Source organism: Crocuta crocuta, unplaced genomic scaffold (assembly GCF_008692635.1).
Source record: "Crocuta crocuta isolate KB4526 unplaced genomic scaffold, BGI_CrCroc_1.0 scaffold811, whole genome shotgun sequence".
Taxonomy (NCBI): domain Eukaryota; kingdom Metazoa; phylum Chordata; class Mammalia; order Carnivora; family Hyaenidae; genus Crocuta; species Crocuta crocuta.
In genome coordinates this window covers 482,984-502,323 of record NW_027530352.1, presented here as the reverse complement: position 1 = coordinate 502,323, position 19,340 = coordinate 482,984, and the positions used below count along the sequence as shown (strand labels likewise).

The 19,340-nt window shown below is 45.4% G+C and overlaps 6 protein-coding genes across 6 annotated transcripts; 2 read left to right on the top strand and 4 right to left on the bottom strand.

Moving 5' to 3' along the window:
• Window positions 1-6,409: 6,409 nt before the first annotated feature.
• Window positions 6,410-6,734, bottom strand: LOC144232857 (histone H4). Its single transcript, XM_077765693.1, has one exon. The coding sequence runs from the start codon at window positions 6,719-6,721 to the stop codon at window positions 6,410-6,412; it is 312 nt and encodes a 103-aa protein (XP_077621819.1). The 5' UTR covers window positions 6,722-6,734.
• A 4,674-nt stretch (window positions 6,735-11,408) lies between these two features.
• Window positions 11,409-12,068, top strand: LOC144232905 (histone H1.3). The gene has a single exon (XM_077765745.1). The coding sequence runs from the start codon at window positions 11,464-11,466 to the stop codon at window positions 12,019-12,021; it is 558 nt and encodes a 185-aa protein (XP_077621871.1). The 5' UTR covers window positions 11,409-11,463; the 3' UTR covers window positions 12,022-12,068.
• A 91-nt stretch (window positions 12,069-12,159) lies between these two features.
• Window positions 12,160-13,133, bottom strand: LOC144232924 (histone H3.1-like). Its single transcript, XM_077765767.1, has 2 exons — window positions 13,128-13,133; window positions 12,160-12,576 (listed from the first exon to the last, which is right to left on the bottom strand). Exons 1-2 carry the CDS (start codon window positions 13,131-13,133, stop codon window positions 12,166-12,168), a joined length of 417 nt encoding a protein of 138 aa, XP_077621893.1. The 3' UTR covers window positions 12,160-12,165.
• Window positions 12,489-14,385, bottom strand: LOC144232908 (histone H2A type 1-E). Its single transcript, XM_077765747.1, has one exon. It carries the CDS (start codon window positions 14,343-14,345, stop codon window positions 13,953-13,955), a length of 393 nt encoding a protein of 130 aa, XP_077621873.1. The 5' UTR covers window positions 14,346-14,385; the 3' UTR covers window positions 12,489-13,952.
• Window positions 14,386-14,890: 505 nt separating this feature from the next.
• LOC144232910 (histone H2B type 1-C/E/F/G/I-like) lies at window positions 14,891-15,354 on the top strand. Its single transcript, XM_077765749.1, has one exon. The coding sequence runs from the start codon at window positions 14,906-14,908 to the stop codon at window positions 15,284-15,286; it is 381 nt and encodes a 126-aa protein (XP_077621875.1). The 5' UTR covers window positions 14,891-14,905; the 3' UTR covers window positions 15,287-15,354.
• Window positions 15,355-18,662: 3,308 nt separating this feature from the next.
• LOC144232911 (histone H2B type 1-C/E/F/G/I) lies at window positions 18,663-19,144 on the bottom strand. Its single transcript, XM_077765751.1, has one exon. It carries the CDS (start codon window positions 19,130-19,132, stop codon window positions 18,752-18,754), a length of 381 nt encoding a protein of 126 aa, XP_077621877.1. The 5' UTR covers window positions 19,133-19,144; the 3' UTR covers window positions 18,663-18,751.
• Between the last annotated feature and the right edge of the window lie 196 nt (window positions 19,145-19,340).

The window sequence follows — 19,340 nt, the reverse complement described above, 5'->3', positions numbered from 1 at the left end:
CTGACGCGCGTTGGGGGTCTCCCCGGACGTTCAGTTAGGTTACTGCAAACCCTTGGACGCCGTTTCCGGTTACCCGTTCTCGGGTGGGGGACTCTGCAGGGCGCTGTGATCGTCACAGGCGCTACAGACGGCCCCGAGCGGCGTAAACGGCAGTGGACAGAACGCCTAGCGCTCCTTTCCCGAGTCCCTGCAGCTCCTGGTCGCTTTTCGCAGACTTGGCGCAGGGGCGGTGGCTTCTGGTCCCTTGACTCGAAGCCCACCCTGGTGGCCACTTGCTGGCAAGTGTCACCCTGCCGGTGTAAGCAGCCACAGTGACATTTGAAAAGCCCGCCACCTAGAGGCGGGACTTCCTCTCCCTGTGCCGCGGGGTCCAGAGCCCGGGTTCTTTGTGTGGGTCTGATCCTCCCTCTCACTCCCCGTCTCCAGCCCGTCTCCAGGGCTGCAGGGCCCTGCCTAGACCTGTATCACGGTCTTGAAAATGGGTGTGTTCGCCAGCTGCGGCTCTCCAGGGGGAACGCAATGGCTCTTAACACTTTTTCACTTGCTCTACCTCTTAAGTAGCCCTCAAAAGGTGCTTGTCATTACATTTGGGTTTTAGTGTAAAGTGACAATGTATTCCTGTCCCACTCCCCTCCCTGACTCCCAGGTGACCTCCAAAAGCAATTCTGGATATTCAAGTGCCAGAGTGTCCTCACTAGTGCAGCCCCAGAAAGTGGAGGCTGGCCCAGCTGCCCCCAGGCCTTCATTTTCTGTCACTTGTGAGTCCCCTCGAAACCATCCAACTGTCCTGTCACCAGCTCTGGTCCCCCAGCTCAGTTGAGCAAATAGGCGATCCAGGAGAACATGGGGACCCAGGGGAGGTCAGAGGGTGTAGAACAGGAAACAAGGACTCAGGACATGAGTTTTACCGTTCTGATGCTGGACACCAAGGTCTGGAAAGCTGGGGGGAGGGGGGTGTGACACCAAAGAGCCTAAACCTGGAAAATTGACTTTGTCTCCTTCCCTAATTTCTACATACCCTGCCATCTAGACCCTTCCTTCTGAAACAGGTGAGAATGTTTGAGTTCCTGACACCTTACCTGTAAATGGAAATAGCAAATGCACCCAAGAATCGCTAACTCTGTCCTCTAGAAATTTCTAGCCAGCCCTCCCAGACAGACTATCTGGTCTCTTTATTCTCTCACAGAGGCAAACTAAGCACCAACAAACAAACAGGTGGCTGGGTGGCTCAGTGGGTTAAGCATCCGACTTCGGCTGGGGTCATGGTCTCACACTTCATGGGTCCAAGCCGGTGTCAGGCTCTGTGCTGACAGCTCGGAGCCTGGAGCTGCTTCAGATTCTCTCTCTCTCTCTCTCTCTCTCTCTCTCTCTCTCTCTCTCTCTGTCTCAGAAATAAATAAAACATTTTTTAATAAAAAACACACAAGTATTTGTTTTCACATTGCCAAATTACAACTGCATTTCAACTTTTTCTGATCACCTTGATTTCAATTTGAGGTCAGAGTAAAACTCCTTTGTCCATAGTGAATCTCCTTTTCATTCCAGAAGGAGAGTAGTTTTGTAAGAAAGTAAGCCTGCTCATGTGTTATTCCCCTCAGTGCCTTTAAATGATCCCCATACTGCACGACATCAGAAATCAAGCCCTGTAACCTGCCGCTCACCTAAGTCTCGAACCAAACTCAATGGCTGCTTTTCCTCCTGTTTTTTGTTGCTCTGCTTCTCTGCCCCCCTTTCTTGCTTTATCACACATTTTGGAATTCCCCGTGACCTCTCCAGCCTCCAGCTCTTTGCAAAAGTTCTCTTCCTGAAATGTCCCCGATTCTGCTTTCATCCCCAACACACAGTCTTGTAATTATCAACTCTCCCATCAGCACAATCAAAACGTTGTTGGGGAAGCTAATCTGCCCGGGGAAAGTCTACAAAGAACTGTCCATATTCTCAGCCCCAAAATGATCGTCAGTGAGTGGCTGGGACCCTCAATACTAGTGTGGTTCAATCAGGGCCCGATCCCTGCAACTCGAGAGAAACTTTCCCTTCCCTGGAGCACAACGCAAGGAGGAAGGGGACACCTGGACATACCTGAGGCTGGATTAGGAGGGGCAAGGGCACTGGCTCACACAAACGCCATCTAGGCAGAAACAAGGAACAGCCATTTGTCGCATTCGTATTCATATACAGCCGAGCACTGAATTCTGTACTGACAATACATAGCAGTGCTGCTCACCTTGAGTATGCTTCAAAGTCACCTGAAGGCTTGTCAGATGACAGATTGCTGCCCCCTTCCCAGAGTTTCTGTCCCTTTGGCTCTGGGGGAAATCTGGGAACTTGGCTTTTAGCAAGTTCCCACAGATGTAAATGCTGCTTCCAGCTGCTCAGCTCTCAGCACATCTGATACATGGAGAACAAGCTGGCCAAGCCCCCACCTGTGGGGAGGTTTCTGGTGGTAAAGATGAGGTTATGTTAGATGAGAAAAGAAAAATCAGAAAGCAGTTGAAGTGATTTCTTTCAGTGCTTTGTCAAATGTTGATCGATTTCCTCTATGTGAGGCATGAAGCGACAGCAGTAGGTATGAGAGACAAAGATGGCTCTGTGGGCTGAGATCCTAGTGGAAGAGGAGAGAAAATCAACATTCTGATCCTCAACTCGATCATTTCAAATAGGAATTCTCACTGCTCTGAAATTCTGTGAAATAAACTTGGTGCTGTGATACTGACCAGGTGAGGGAGTAAGGAACCAGGGGACACAACTTCCAGGTCAAGAGACTGTTGCTACAATAAATCTCTAGGGCAAAGAGGGGTCTGTGCTTAAAAAAAAAAAAAAAAGTTCTGGGTGCTGGGAGACTAGTAAGCAAATATGAGGTGTTCAGGGAAGACCATGAGGGTTAAAGGATGCCCAAACATGTTAAACCTTATATGCCAAAGAAGGCACCCAGATTTTTATTGTGTCATGAGAAACTATTAGAATTTTAAAGCTCACAGGCTGCTGTGTGGAAAAATGGTATTTATGGGATTAAAGATAGAAGGAAGCAGCTGAAAGAATTAAAAAAGAAAATAAGAGGTAGATAAAGGAGGAAAAAGTCAAAAGAATTCATTTATGAACTGGGTTTCATGGGTGGGAAAACATGTAGCTGACATTTACTGAGTACTTTCCATGTGTTTAAGAAACTGTAAAGGTTTCTTTATATAGGTTAACTCATTTCGTGCTCTTCAACAGCTACACTATCTACTCACAACTATTCTCTCCTTCTAATTGACTAGGGATGAGCAGGGTGTGGAATGGGGGTGAGAACCAGAATGTGCGCCCACACGTTGTAGGCTTATCCACACCTTACAGTGCTGCTGAAATTCTTGCATGATAATCAAGAATTACAGGAGAGGATGCGGTTTCAGAGACTGGAACATGACAAATTTTAAATCCCCCAAAAGCATTTCACTGCAAGTAACAAGTGAGTAGTTGTATCTATGAGTCTGGGAATCAGAGCAACCTGGGGACTGAACGTAGAAATTGTGAAGAGTTTGGAAATAGAAAGTTTACTTTTGTCAGCATGCAATGGAATTGGAAGTTTCCCATGGATAAAGAAGAAAGAAAGATGGCCAAAGATTCTAATGGTGAGGACGAAAACCAGGAGATTGGAGTCACAGAAATCAAGAAACTAGTGTTTCAGGCAGAAGGATGTGACCAGACTGGTGTGGTGTGTACTGAGATGATGGCACAGGAGACCTTGCATATGGTAAATGGAACCCACTGGGAATCTGAGTTACAGGAAATCAAGGGCAACCCAGATATTTGGGACAGCCTCAGGACTCAGGATTGTTGCCTTGTCTCTGGGACCCAAGTGTCCTCACTCTATTGCTCAGCTCTCTCTTGGGCCATCGTGTGATTGATGCTGGATTCTCCCCAGCTGCATGAACCAGATTTCCATTACCAGAAACTAGGAAAAGGGACAGAACAGAAAGAACAGAAATAGACCTGAGTGCTCGGGCTGTGTTAGGAGAACGTCTCTTTCAAGAGAGCTCTTGATTTTGTTTAAATAATACCAAATTGAGTATGTATGGTTGCATCAACAAAATGTTCATTACTACACTTGCAACTTCTGAAGAATGTATGTAAACTGATACTATGGTCATATGATTTATCCTCCACTATCTCACTTACTGTTTACAAAAACATTAATATATCGTGCATTACCTTTGATGAAACAGTGGCTAGGAATTTGCCACATACCACAGAGACAGAAAACTGGCAGTTCAGGACTTCAAGAGTACATCTTCATGGTTTAACTGTCACTCTGTTTTTCTTGGGGCTGCTCTAATTTCATGAGAAACAACAACAATAATAATAGCGATCATAATGAAAGACAAAACATATAAGATACTGTGTGCCATGCACTGGACAAAATGCTCACCAATTATTTAATTTTATTCACCCCAAACCTGTAAGGCAGACACTACTGTCATCGCCATGTTACAGATGAGGAAACACACACCAAGTGAGCTCACCAACGGCATAACAGGCACAGACAGAGATCATCTCTCTGGATAAGGTCTTCAGTTTCTTTTTCTTTTTTTTTTAATCTCTGAAGGGATATTGGAAACTTGTAAACTTAATACATGAATTGCTCAAGGACATAAACTACTACACAATAGGCCTTGTTAATATATTTTTCAAGACTGGTGATGGAGGAAAAGTTCAAAGAGCCTTAAGAAAAATTCACAGACTTCTTCCTGAACCGGGCTGAAAATCAACTCTCATTGTTTTTGTTTACTCCCAAATCATGTGAGATTCAGTCAGTTGGGACGTCAGGCCAATGAAAATCAAAATTTCTCAGCTTGGACTATCTTGTATTTCCAAACTAACTTCTCAAGAATAGATACATCTACTGCCCACAGAGAATAAATAGGGGCGTTATTGTTGTTCAGTGTGCTTTTTCTCTATTATGTGTGCCCTTTCCTCTCTTCAACTCTGAATCTCTAGAGCTCTGATCCTGAAATCCTAGACTCCACATTGTTGACAAGAATCCACGGAGCCCTGGGGTCTCCTTGAATGAGACTCGGAAGGGACTGGAGCCCCAAGAAATGTCTATGTCCACATGTATATTTTCTAACAGATTCACAAAGGAGTTTTTCATCCACTTACATAAAGACCAATGTTACTAAGGGAAGACAGTACATTCAAATATCCAGATTACATGGGCATGGAGGAGGACACTTGTGGGGATGAGCACTGAGTGTTATGTGGAAACTAATTTGACAATAAACTATTTGTAAAAAATAAAAAAAAAATAAAAAAAATATCCAGATTACAACTGCCTAAGATATCTGGACAGTCCACGAGTTCCTAACATGTAATGAGCCCTTGTTCTGTGTCCTGTCCACAGGAACACAGGAAACAGGCCCATTTGGAATCAGTTTTCCTAAAAAGTGCTTTCAGGTCAACAGAAAGGCTGTCCACACTGCCTCATAAATTGAGAAAACAAATCTGTATTTGGTAGGTAAAATTAAGGGCTATAACTGAGACTCAATAAATGAGCTTAAAAAGTTATTCGTGTCACAGGATTGATGCATTGCGATTAATCCAGCTCCTCCTAATCAATCCAGGAATGTCCCTTCAAATCACAGTTCTGATGTTCCGTGAGGTAAAACAAGACCAACACCTTCTTATCCGGTGGGAATTGGGAAGATTTTAAAGCCACATGTGGGAGAGTTAAGAGGATTTCTGGAGCTCCCAGCCACGTGCTCACCTCAGCAGCACAAAAAGCCAGCAGTGTGGCCTAAGACTGGAAAGCTACTTGTCCAGCTATACCTTTATGTTGAACAGACTTCAGTGGAAAAAAAGCCAGTCTACACTGCAAATATTCCTAAGGCTCTTCACAAAATAGAACCCTCAGGGCAAAAGACAAAGCGGCAAGCCGATTGTACAAGGTTTACGGAAGACACGAGAAACCCACTGCAAGACGGCGAACTTATTCGCTCAATGTCTCAAAGGCTGAGAAGGTGGGGTTTGAATCAGGAAAACGTGGTTTTGAAAGAACGAGTCAGCCACAAGATTGTGGGGTAGAAACCATAGAACCCTCAAGTGTACCAGAGGGAAATGGCAAAAATTAAATGGCGTTTGAAGTAATATTCAAGGAGTCAAGACTTGGTAAAACAAGTCTGCACTTCGACAGCTGCCAAGAACATGCTTTTGGAATCAAAGGAAAAAAACAGCTCCGGAGGGAAGACGACCGACAGAAGACAAAGGCGATCTCTCCACACCACCTCCCACTGATGAGTCTGTACAACATCTCGAAAAAAGAGAAGTTAAAAACAGTACAAACAAAAAGTGAGCAACTCTTTCATGGACGAAATAGATGGCCCTGAAAAGGGCCTTTGTAGAAAAACGCAACAGTAGGGCTGTGAAAGCGAAGCGCTCAGCCCCCGAAGCCGTAGAGGGTGCGGCCCTGGCGCTTGAGCGCGTAGACCACGTCCATGGCCGTGACCGTCTTGCGCTTGGCGTGCTCCGTGTAGGTGACGGCGTCCCGGATCACGTTCTCCAGGAACACCTTGAGCACCCCGCGCGTCTCCTCGTAGATGAGGCCGGAGATGCGCTTGACGCCGCCGCGCCGGGCCAGCCGCCGGATGGCGGGCTTCGTGATGCCCTGGATGTTGTCGCGCAGCACCTTGCGGTGGCGCTTGGCGCCGCCCTTGCCCAGGCCCTTCCCGCCCTTGCCGCGGCCAGACATCGTCACAACTACACAGGACACCTGTCCAAGCACGACTTGCGGCAGCGCCACGCAGCCCTTTTATAGCACTGCGACGGACCTGTTTGAAAACCGCCCGAGCAGGGGCGGGAACCACACTCCGGTCCCGCCCATCGCTCATTTCGCGGGGCTCCGCGCTGCATAGACCCGGCGGGGGCCCTGCGGCCACAGTCTGTCCCGGAGGAGATGCCGGAAATCCTGTGTGCGCGCCCGACTTGCAGCCTGTACGCCCGGCCACAGTCCGTACACTTCGCACAGAGGAGCCTCAGGCTGGGCCTTCACGGTTCCCAGACCAACCCAGAAACACTTGCTTAACACTCGCCGTTGTCCCTGAGACGCTTTGAGGCTAATCCTGTCTTTATTGCTAGGTTTCTTTTTGTCTTATCGATGCATGGATGTCTGGTTCACTAACCAAGACTCGCTGGATCAAAGTGCTCACAACCCTGTTCTGCCGTGAGTCTCAAGTGTATGATCACAGTGCAGAGTTCCTAATGGACGGCTTACATCTAGCACTGTTCCTGAACCCCATTCCAGTCGTCCACGCAGTCGGCATGGCGTAGAGCCAAGCTCTGGAGACGGCCTGCTGCCATGCTCTTTGTAGACCTGGGACAGTCTACACTCGGTGTTTTCTTTTCAAATATATAAGAAAATCTAAATTATACAGCACCGGGGGCGCCTGGGTGGCTTAGTCGGTTAAGCGTCCGACTTTCACTTAGGTTATGATCTCCCGATTTGTGGCTTCGAGCCCCGCGTCGGACTCTGTGCTGACTGCCAGCTCAGAGCCTGGAGCCTGTTTCAGAGTCTGTGTCTCCCTCTCTCTCTGACTCTCCCCTGTTCACTGTCTATCTCTCTCTCTCCTAGAAATAAATAAAAATTTAAAAAAATTTAAAATGTACAGCACCGAAGCCTAAGAGAGGATGCATGTAAAGTGTTTGATACTGCAGATAAGCACTCACTCAACGTTATAATATATTATTGAGCTCTCCGCTCCTCTCCTCAATATTCACTCCTCTAAGGTGGGTGTATCTCCTAAACTAGAGAGCACTGTAGTTTCTACAACTTTCTTTTAAGAACTCCTTCCAATCATAAACACCAAAAGATTTACTCTGTCACGAATCCCTTTGAGGAGTTCCAGGGGACTTTGTGGACATTGGCTTCTCGCCCAGGGTCTGTGAGGACCACCTAGCTCATCAAAGCTGCTTTTCTGACTTCATGGTGCATGGGGACAAATTCCACAGTGGGGCTCTCGCCCTCGGCTACATTGGCAGGCTTCAGGACATCTAGGAAGTTGTACAGAACAAAACTTCCGTCCTTATTTGTGCTATCCGCCGCCTGACCCCTGGCGTTCTGTCCACTGACAAATGCAGGCAGCCAGCAGAGTGACTGGCAGGCCCCGCGATGTATTCTTCTCCCCTAAGCTGCACCTGTCACTACTTCCAGTATCTTTGAAGCGTATCACCCCTTCTAAACGTGGGTAATTGTTGGCCACAAGGGCAGCCTTGGTACTTTAATTGTATTAATAACGAAACATATATGTTAACACTTCAACACTTTGGGGTTTTGATAAAATGGATGTTGGTATTTTAGTATAATTCTTTTCCTTTATAAATCCTCTGTACATTATCATATGCATTCATCAGACATAAAGAAGAAGCCCATAAGCTTCATGGGAAAGACAAAGAAGTCCATGACACAAAATGATAAAGAATACTTGGGGTCTTGAAAAACTCTGGGTTTGGAAAATGTGCAGAGAGGAACATTGGGAAATGCCCTGAGTGCTGGAGAAAAAACCATATGTCGGTAAAAGTAGTCAAATGTTGTGTAAAGGTAAATGGCAATGATTTCTCCACTCATCAACAGCTAAGAGGTTATTTCCTCACCCTCTTTTCTTCACAGAACTTATTTTGGAGAAATAGCATGTCTGTGTTTTCACATTTCCCTTAGGAACATAGAGAAATTTTTCTATGGATTTAGCCCCTTAGGAACATAGAGAAATTTTTCTAAGGATTTAGCCCCATCTCCTGTTTTTTCATTAGACAGATGTTTCCTATCCACAGGTAAGAGAAGGAATGGTTTCATTTTGCTTTGTTATGTGAGACATGTGATGTTTTCTTCTTCTAATTATACTCACTACTGTGCTGAGTTACATGAAAGTAGATCTGTTACTGCTTACTCAGTATGGTGGGTTTTTTTTTTCTCTTCTCTATATTGCTACAGAAGGGCCATTTTGTTAACACTATTCGTTTTACATCTCCAACATGTGAAATGGACCAAGTCCCAATATGTTTCATATGTCATTATCATATCTGGTAGGAATGTGATTGCTGAAACATGCGTCCTCTGTATATATTGACGTAAGGATCAAAACTCTCTGAGGAGCGACACAGTTGACCAGCTCTCAGCCTCCTGGTTGACACTGGAGCTGGCTACTTTTTTCAAAGTTGCTTGGACCTTCAATGGACTAAAAGTCCCCCAAACAAGTCCAGTATGGCTCACTTAATAAAGAACGGGTTTGTTGGTGGTGGTGGTGGTGGTGGTTTTTTTTTTTAATATTTTTATTTATTTCTAGGAGAGAGAGAGAGAGACAGCGTGAGCAGGGGAGGGTCAGAGAGAAGGAGATGCAGACTCCGAAATAGGCTCCAGGCTCTGAGCTGGCAGTCAGCACAGAGCCCTACGTGGGGTTCAAACCCACGAACCGTGAGATCATGACCTAAGCAAAAGTCGGACGCTCAACCGACTAAGCCACCCAGGCGCCCCTGAACAGGGATTTTATAAATAAAATATACAGAGGTGTCATGTTGAAGGTTATCTTTTGATTGGAAACTATGTGGATGGATAGGTTATGTAAAAAGGATAGGAAGAGTGCATCTGCTATACGGAGGTACAAAGGCAAATACCAGCAAGCACCCAGAAATACCAGTTTGACATTTAAGGAAGAGGACAGACGTGAGGGAGAAATTCGGAAGTGACCCATATAGAGGTAACTCATGAACCCATGAAGGTGATTGGGCCAGCTACATTTAGGTAGCCGAGAGATATCTCTTCCTTTGCCAGTAATGCGTCTCTTTTCTTTCCCTGATCATGGTTGTAATATTAGCTCTCATGTCTTGTCGGAACTGGCCACTGTCACAGCCTTCTTGCAGCTCAGCATCTCTGTAATTCATACTTCCTTGCTGTCTATGAATATTCTTCAGGCGAGTGGCAAATCCAACCATAAGAACCAAAACCTCTTTGAGAGGATTAGGGATGCATAACACGTAATACACCAAGTAAAAATGATCTAAGTTGAGGTGATTTCCCATCTCATCTCACCCATCTAAGTCATGTTACTATTTAGCCTTTAGTAACATTTATTATTTTTTTCACATTTCAGTTGAATGCGGGGCAGGAAGTACTCAGTCATTTGTGGCTTTTGAGGGGATCAAAAAGGAGTGGGAAACCCTCACCTTTTGGGCTTTGCCCTGTATATTCCCAGCATGTCTCTCTTTCGCCCTCCTAGCAAAACTCAGACAGGCAAACGCTTCAAAATACACATTAAAGAGAAAGAACTTGAAAAGTGATGAATATAAAAATTAAACGCCTTTCTACCATAAACATATTTCCTATTCAACATTAAAAATAAGATATAACGTGTTTCCTACAAACCTATCTCCTTCAAAACTAAGAAATGCGCTAGTGAATAGAAAACATGCTTTTTAAAAAAACTTGACCTGGTCTCAAGTGAATTGTGTGTGGATGTGTAAGAGTGAGAGTTTATGTGTGTGTGTTAAATGTGTATATTCTTTGATTCTGTTACTTTATTAGGTTGTCCAGGTTTATCTTCCCCAAGCATGGCAGATTTCTGTACCCAAAAGCTTATTAATATTTTAATTACTGATCCCCCTAAAGTCAATGTAAGTAAAAGATTTGTTAAACCGATAAAGGGGCCCAGCCTCTTTTATATCTCTCCTACACATGCTCTGTCTTCATCCATGGGAAACACAGGCGGGACAAACCAGGAAAGGACCAGACATTGCTCCATCCCCATATTCCACGACAAATCTTAAATGCCTAAAACCTCCAAACTAACCCTCCAAATAGTCATAAGAAGCAATGCTAAAGCTTTATTGGGCAAAATAATGGCAGTTCTTGTCAGAACTAGCTCTTACTCCAAGCATCCTTTCCTACCATTCCTGTAGAGAAATAGGGAAACAGGCTGTTACTTCTCTTCATATGAACCAGATTTTCCAGGTAAATCTCAATGAGAACTAAGCGGTTGTTGAACGTGCGAGATGCCAAGAATGTATAGAATGTTCCTAGAGAGCTATTGGCACAGAGAGAATTTATATTTTAAACGAAAATCATGAAGTTGTCTCCCTGTCCTGTGAATTTCTCCAAGTGTCAGGGGATTTTGAAAACAGCTGACACTAACGGGGTAAAAACTGGAAGAAAAAAACACAAAGATCTAAAAGCACAAGGTGTCCGGCGTCGCTATAGAATATGATCCGTGTGATTCCTCCACGGGAAATTTTAATTTTTTTGCTTTCCTCAATTGTAACAAACACAATTCCGGGGCAGAGCTGGGACTAGGTTGCTGTCAAGTTGCAAGACTGAGCTGGGAACAAATCAGCGCGCAGCGTCGCTGTTGTATATAAATACACACACACACACTAGGGCCGGGCAGCTCCACTCCGAGACTTTATTATTATTATTGTTTTCTGTACCTTCAGGCATCCGAACCGAGAATGTCCGAGACCGCGCCCGCTGCGCCCGCCGCCCCGGCCCCTGCTGAGAAGACGCCCGTGAAGAAGAAGGCCCGCAAGTCCGCAGGCGCCGCCAAGCGCAAGGCGTCCGGGCCGCCCGTGTCCGAGCTCATCACCAAGGCCGTGGCCGCCTCCAAGGAGCGCAGCGGCGTGTCCCTGGCCGCGCTCAAGAAGGCGCTGGCGGCCGCCGGCTACGACGTGGAGAAGAACAACAGCCGCATCAAGCTGGGCCTCAAGAGCCTGGTGAGCAAGGGCACCCTGGTGCAGACCAAGGGCACCGGCGCCTCGGGCTCCTTCAAGCTCAACAAGAAGGCGGCCTCCGGGGAGGCCAAGCCCAAAGCCAAGAAGGCGGGCGCGGCCAAGCCCAAGAAGGCTGTCGGGGCGGCCAAGAAGCCCAAGAAGGCGGCGGGGGCCGGCACCCCCAAGAAGAGCGCCAAGAACACCCCGAAGAAGGCCAAGAAGGCCAAGAAGCCCACGGCGGCGGCTGCAGCCAAGAAGGTGACCAAGAGCCCCAAGAAGGTGAAGGCGGCCAAACCCTAACCATATTAAAGGACTTGTAACACTTGGTTTCTCAGGATCATTCACAATTTATGAAGACAAGAATACAACAGTATCTCTTAGACAAGGTTATTGGCTCTGAAAGGAGCCTTTGGGTTAAAGATTGGCATAGAATCCAGATCCAGTCTACGCCCGCTCCCCGCGGATGCGGCGCGCCAGCTGGATGTCCTTGGGCATGATGGTGACGCGCTTGGCGTGGATGGCGCACAGGTTGGTGTCCTCGAAGAGCCCCACCAGGTAGGCCTCGCACGCCTCCTGCAGCGCCATGACGGCCGAGCTCTGGAAGCGCAGGTCGGTCTTGAAGTCCTGCGCGATCTCGCGCACCAGCCGCTGGAACGGCAGCTTGCGGATGAGCAGCTCGGTGGACTTCTGGTAGCGCCGGATCTCGCGCAGGGCCACCGTGCCGGGCCGGTAGCGGTGCGGCTTCTTGACGCCGCCCGTGGCCGGCGCGCTCTTGCGGGCCGCCTTGGTGGCCAGCTGCTTGCGCGGGGCCTTGCCGCCCGTCGACTTGCGCGAGGACTGTTTCCTACGAGCTATCTAAAACTTCCCCACAGCAATTTGCTGCGGGTAATGTAACCATACCATCCTCTGCTACTATATATAAAGACACTCCCATTCTATTTGGACAGGTATTTCTTTCCTTTGGCTCCAAGTGAAGATGTTGGTATTGATCTTCACTCCCTGATTCACATGATGTCTAGTACATTTAGACCAAAAATTAATCTCTTTCAGAAAAAGAGGTTACTGTTATTTGTCTTCCTAAAGTGGAATGAACTGTTGTTTTCCAGCCTCTCCTTATTTACAATGATCTATCCCTAATCTAGCTTCCCTGTTTATTTACCAAGTTCTTTGGCTTTTGAATGCAGAATTTAATACAAATTATTCCAAACCTATGTATTGTTGGCTGAATAAAAATCTAATAAAAATCTAAAAAATCTAAATCCTCTGAAACTGGCCTTCTTTAGATCATTTTGAAAAGACACACCCAGCTCGAACTAACCAACTGTGAGATTGTACACGACCAGAACTGAAATCAAGAGTCAAATGCTTAACTGACACCCAGGCACCCTGGCCAAGTAGTTTTTTACCTTCATTCCACTTTAGACAGACATATAACATGTCCATTTCTTGAGGTAGCTATTCAAACTCAGATTTTTAGGTATATATTTGTATACCTGAATACACCGAGCATTAATCCTGAGTTGATTTCATATTTAATGTTATCAGGTTATAACTGTAATAACACATACTTACTCTACACTAATGAAGTTTGTGTAAAATGGTGTTGAGAGATACCCAAAGCTGTAAGAGGTACAAAAAGATTACTGTGTCCTTAGGAGGGACTGACTGAAGGACAATGGATGCCAGGACAGGTATTATATTCCAGTTTACAACTGATTAGTTCTTAAATTCATTACAGTTGGATCTTGGTTTATTTTTTTAATAAAATACAAATTGTAGATGATATTGTCCATTAAAATACAAAACAACTGCTTTCAACAAAATATACTAAAAGGTACAGCTCTCTTGATCTAAGGGTCACTAAGTAGATTTGGATCCCAATTTCCAACAAAGACCAAGCATTGTCCTTCCCATTATCTTGACGGTTTACAAAGCTGGGGACTGCACAACTGCTCTGTTTAACCGTTGTGACACAAGCTCTCTATATTCGTCTTAGTTTACTACTGGTAACTTTTTGTTTTTATGGGAATTCTATACTGCTTAGTTTCTTTGTGAGGAGCTGAGACCACGGACAACTATTCCCGGATTGATGAACTACCATTCAGGGTATTTTCAACTAGTTACAATTAAAAAGGAAAATGTAAGCCCTTTTAGTGACTATGGGGGTGGCTCTGAAAAGAGCCTTTGGTTAAAAGTGTCCCCTCAATGACCTCAGGTTCTATTTTTCCAGCTTACTTGCCCTTGGCCTTGTGGTGGCTCTCGGTCTTCTTGGGCAGCAGCACGGCCTGGATGTTGGGCAGGACGCCGCCCTGCGCGATGGTGACGCGGCCCAGCAGCTTGTTGAGCTCCTCGTCGTTGCGGATGGCCAGCTGCAGGTGGCGCGGGATGATGCGCGTCTTCTTGTTGTCGCGCGCCGCGTTGCCCGCCAGCTCCAGGATCTCGGCCGTCAGGTACTCGAGCACGGCCGCCAGGTACACGGGCGCGCCGGCCCCGACCCGCTCGGCGTAGTTGCCCTTGCGCAGCAGGCGGTGCACGCGGCCCACCGGGAACTGCAGCCCGGCCCGCGACGAGCGCGTCTTGGCCTTGGCGCGCGCCTTGCCGCCCTGCTTTCCGCGTCCCGACATTTTAATATTCTCCGACCAGTAAGCTTAGGAAGGAAAAGTGAAATGGGGAATCAAATCCTCTCAGCAAATGAGAAGCAATTATACTTGCAAGCCGAATTGTAAACTACGCGTTTTGATTGGCTACAACTATCCAGAAGTTTGCAACCAATTACAAAGGACAACTAATTCACGTAGTTTCTACGTAACTACCTAACAGTTTAGGACAGTTTATCCAAAGTCTAACTCTCTTAACACCTCATTCGCATAAGAGCCATGCAAATATTATGAATGCTATACCCAAGGCATATCTCCCTCCCTCCTTCTCTCTTTTTTAAAAGTTTTTTGACGTTTATTCATTTCTTATAAAGACAGAGTACTAGCAGGGGAGAAGCAGAGAGAGAGTGAGACAGAGTCCAAGGCAGCCTCTAGGCTCCGAGCTGTCAACACAGAGGCCAACGAGGGACTGTAACTCACAAACCCTGAGATCGTGACCTGAGCTGAAGTCAGTCGTTTAACCGACTGAGCCACGCAGGCGCCCCGGGGGCACATATCTCTTATCTCAGAAGCAGTTTTTGTCCCTCATGCCACACCCAGCCAGGCCGGCCCTGGCCCCGAAGAAGGGCTCCAAGAAGGCGGTGACCAAGGCGCAGAAGAAGGACGGCAAGAAGCGCAAGCGCAGCCGCAAGGAGAGCTACTCGGTGTACGTGTACAAGGTGCTCAAGCAGGTGCACCCCGACACCGGCATCTCGTCCAAGGCCATGGGCATCATGAACTCGTTCGTCAACGACATCTTCGAGCGCATCGCGGGCGAGGCGTCGCGCCTGGCGCATTACAACAAGCGCTCGACCATCACGTCCCGGGAGATCCAGACGGCCGTGCGCCTGCTGCTGCCCGGCGAGCTGGCCAAGCACGCCGTGTCCGAGGGCACCAAGGCCGTCACCAAGTACACCAGCTCCAAGTGAACTTGCCAAGTAAGCGTCTTGTTACCCAACCCCAAAGGCTCTTTTAAGAGTGAGTTTTTCATCGGAAGAGTTGTAATGGTTTTGATAGTGTATGTGACTGCTCAAGAGGTTTTGTTGTATTTTGCCGAAAACACCAGTCTTGCCTTGTATCTCCCCAACACTAAATACACATACATTTTCACCGTTTGAAAGAGAAAAGTGTCATGTAATTAACGGTGTCTTGTCTTTATTGCCCTTTTTGACTACAACCTAGCCAAAGTGGTAACAAGAAAGAGTCACTTAAACTTCTGTGACGAGGTGTCTCTCACTCCTAGTTCTATGAAAAGCAAAGAGGGCTTCAACCTGGTAGTACTGCTTTTGTTAGTGATATGTGGTGGTAAACAGAAACTGGCTTCTTTCAAGATTAATCACTGTACATTTCTAGGGGATTTATTTGCTTAAGGCAATGGAATGTGCAAATAGTAGCAGGAAGAAGCCAATGCATGAAAATTGAAAAATGAACATCATTGACTCCCTGATGGGGTCACCTCGTTGTAATGGGAATTTTTCCAAGGCTTGTTTAATGCAAAGTGACCACTGTGAAAATGCCACATTTCAGTAATGATGCTGGTGGTCCAGGAAAGAAACAGCCTTTAGCATATTTTGGTGTCTCTCCCTGAAAATTGTTATTTTCATCCAGGGTGGACCTTATGTCAGCTTCTTTCTATCCTGATCAGGAAAAATTCTTCTCGAATTAAAAAAAAAAATTATATGTCATTCTAGTTATACCACCACTGCCCAGGCCTATGTAGATATATAAAATGGTAATGAAAATTTCTACTTTTCTGCCCGTTATTAGAAAACTACTTAAAGTTATAAACTGCCATGAATAGCATCCCACATTAATTAAATGCTAGGAATGTATGGACAAAATATTTTTAGGGATTTCACCCAGGTAGGAAAAAAGTAGAACTATTCTGTATTCTTGTTTCATTTATTTCATGAACAACAAACTTTCTACTCCCTACACAACACAAATGTACTCACACAATACAACACATCCAAAAATATTGAAACCTTCAAACAATTAACAAAAACAACAAGGAGAGAAAAGTAAAAGAAAGAAAACTAAAACTGTCAGATAGCTGTATATGATAGTTTATACTGATATAGTCAAGGTTTCCTTTCTGTAGCAATCCCAGATGAAAGGAAATGTCTAAACAAAGTATATGTGACTTTCCTGGGGCACACTGAACACCCTGAAAGTATGTACGATACTGTTTTCCTGTGTTCTTTCCCCCTCACAGAGCAGGAAAGATGTAGCTTTATATCAAATTCTAAAAACACTGTGACCTACTGTGCTAGGCAGAAAAATGCCATCCCAATTATATTTAATTTCTAATCTCTAAGGATCTGTGAATAAGGTCCATGACAGAAGGCAATTAAAGTTGCATATAGCATTAAGATTGCTAATCACCTGATTTTTAACAGGGAATTTTTACTGGATTATCCCAGTGAACCCAACCTACTCCAGTGGACACTTAAAATCGGAAGAGGCAGCCTGAATAAAGAATCAGAGAGATAGTAGGTGGCTTATGTGGCCAGAGATTTCTGGCTTTGGAAACTGAGACAAAGAGCCAAGAGCAAAGGACAGAAGCTGGAAAAGGGCAAAGAAACAGATTTACTCTGAAAGACCCCAGAAAGGAATGCAGAATTCTGACACCTTGATGTTTGTTCAGTGAGACCCTAAATGCTGATTTACAGAATTACAAATTATGAAATTGTATTGTTTGAAGCCACTAAGTTTGTGATAATTTGTCAGACCACCAATAGGAAATTAACGCATCCACATAGCTTAAGAATTATTATTTATTCAATGACATTCCTTAAAAGTATAAGTAGATATATATTTAAATTTGAATGTATACATGCACATAAATTCTACCTATTTCAGGCTCCCATAGTTTTGAAATCCCTCTAATTTTAACAGCATCATTGTCTCATTCTTTTCTTGCTAGTGTTTAGGACATATGGATTTAACAGCAGCAACTTTTCATTCTTAAGTAACACTTCCTCTACTCACTATAGTTTTATTATTTCTGGCTAATTCTACTTCAAAAAGTTTGCATTTGTAACATGTCAAGTATAGGAGTGATGGAAAATTTTAATACATAATGTCCATTAAACCCTTATGAACAGTAAATCTCTCTAAAAGGTGTATTTTTATTGTAATTATTGCATTTGTTTTAATGAAAGGACCCATAGAGTTTATTTTGGTAATTTATTATTTAGTAATATTGTCATTATATAAAGCAGAACAGTGGGTGTGAGAACCAAAGTTCATTTACATAGCAGAACATTCCAACCAATCTCTTCGGGCTCTTTCAAAGATGTCGGGAAATTCAGACACTTTGCATCGAATAGATTTCTCACCACTTTTATTAAGTACTTTTTACATAGATTATCTCCTCTCTCCAGCACTACACTACATATCTCATCTCTTTCCTTGGTGCATTCTTTGTTCAGCTTTCCTTAAGTGGGGGAGGCAGCCAAAGTGAAAGGCTTGGTTAGGCCAGGAAAGGAAATCCCGCATCCATACCACTGTCAGCTGACCTCAAATTCAATTCATCTCTGTATCCTGGAATACTTTCCCTGCCTGTTAGAAATGGTGCTGATAAACCGGACACTGGTAATCCCTTCAAAGCAAGAAAAGTATCTTGTACAATTTTCAAAGTGCCCATGGTGAGAGGAAGTGCAATACACAAATGCTTCCCAATGTAAAGTAGTAATGGCCCTTTAAATCCATGGAGGCTTAGAGCCGGGCATCATTCAGGAAAATAGAAAAGTATCGACTTTTAATTACAAATAGAATTAAAAAGTTACACAGGCTGTGGAACACTTCAAAGCCAAAACTAAGGTATTCCCAAAGACAAATGAAGGAAACAGAAACAGTATCGACATAAAGGGCCTGGGGCACAGGAACGAAGTTAATGGACTTTGTAAGGATTCAGCATAGGGCAAGTGGAATTCAGAGTGAAACTAAGGGAAGGGGGAGGGCGAGATTGGTACGGGGAGGGGAAGGGAGGGGAAGGGTACCAAGGGTGGAAAGGACACTGGGAGAGCAGAACGCAGAGACAGTGAAGATAATGGTGGCATTACTGCCACCAGAGTTAAGATCCAGGTTAGAATAGATGCTAAGGGGAAAAAGGTACGTTCTTTTAACTCCCTTCCTGCATCCAAAGCCTTTCTTAACACCCAACTGGAAATTATATGCTAAATTCCAGGGTCCATATCATGTAACTGGAGTGACTCTGAAGAAAGGGACATGCGTTACCAAGTACAAAAGGTAGCAGTCATGTTTCTACTTTAAGCCAATAAGGAAAAAAAACGTGGCAATTGTGTGAAAATGTCAGTTACAACTCTTTGGATGAGAATGGAAGTGGCTCTGAAAAGAGCCTTTGGGTTGGAGCGGGCCTCCGGGCACACTCACTTGGAGCTGGTGTACTTGGTGACGGCCTTGGTGCCCTCGGACACGGCGTGCTTGGCCAGCTCGCCGGGCAGCAGCAGGCGCACGGCCGTCTGGATCTCCCGGGACGTGATGGTCGAGCGCTTGTTGTAATGCGCCAGGCGCGACGCCTCGCCCGCGATGCGCTCGAAGATGTCGTTGACGAACGAGTTCATGATGCCCATGGCCTTGGACGAGATGCCCGTGTCGGGGTGCACCTGCTTGAGCACCTTGTACACGTACACCGAGTAGCTCTCCTTGCGGCTGCGCTTGCGCTTCTTGCCGTCCTTCTTCTGCGCCTTGGTCACCGCCTTCTTGGAGCCCTTCTTCGGGGCCGGGGCGGACTTGGCTGGCTCGGGCATCTCAACTACCACTAATCCTGCTAAAAGAGAGAAAAAATTTCTAAAATGCCCGTCTACATGCAGAGTCTCCTCTTTTATAGGGCATCTATGCAAATAAGGTATGCAAGAATATCCAGATCTGATTTGATAATGTATTTAGTGACGTAGTATGTAAATTTGATTGCGTCATATCTTCCTTCTTATTGGTTGGATAACGAACGATGATTTT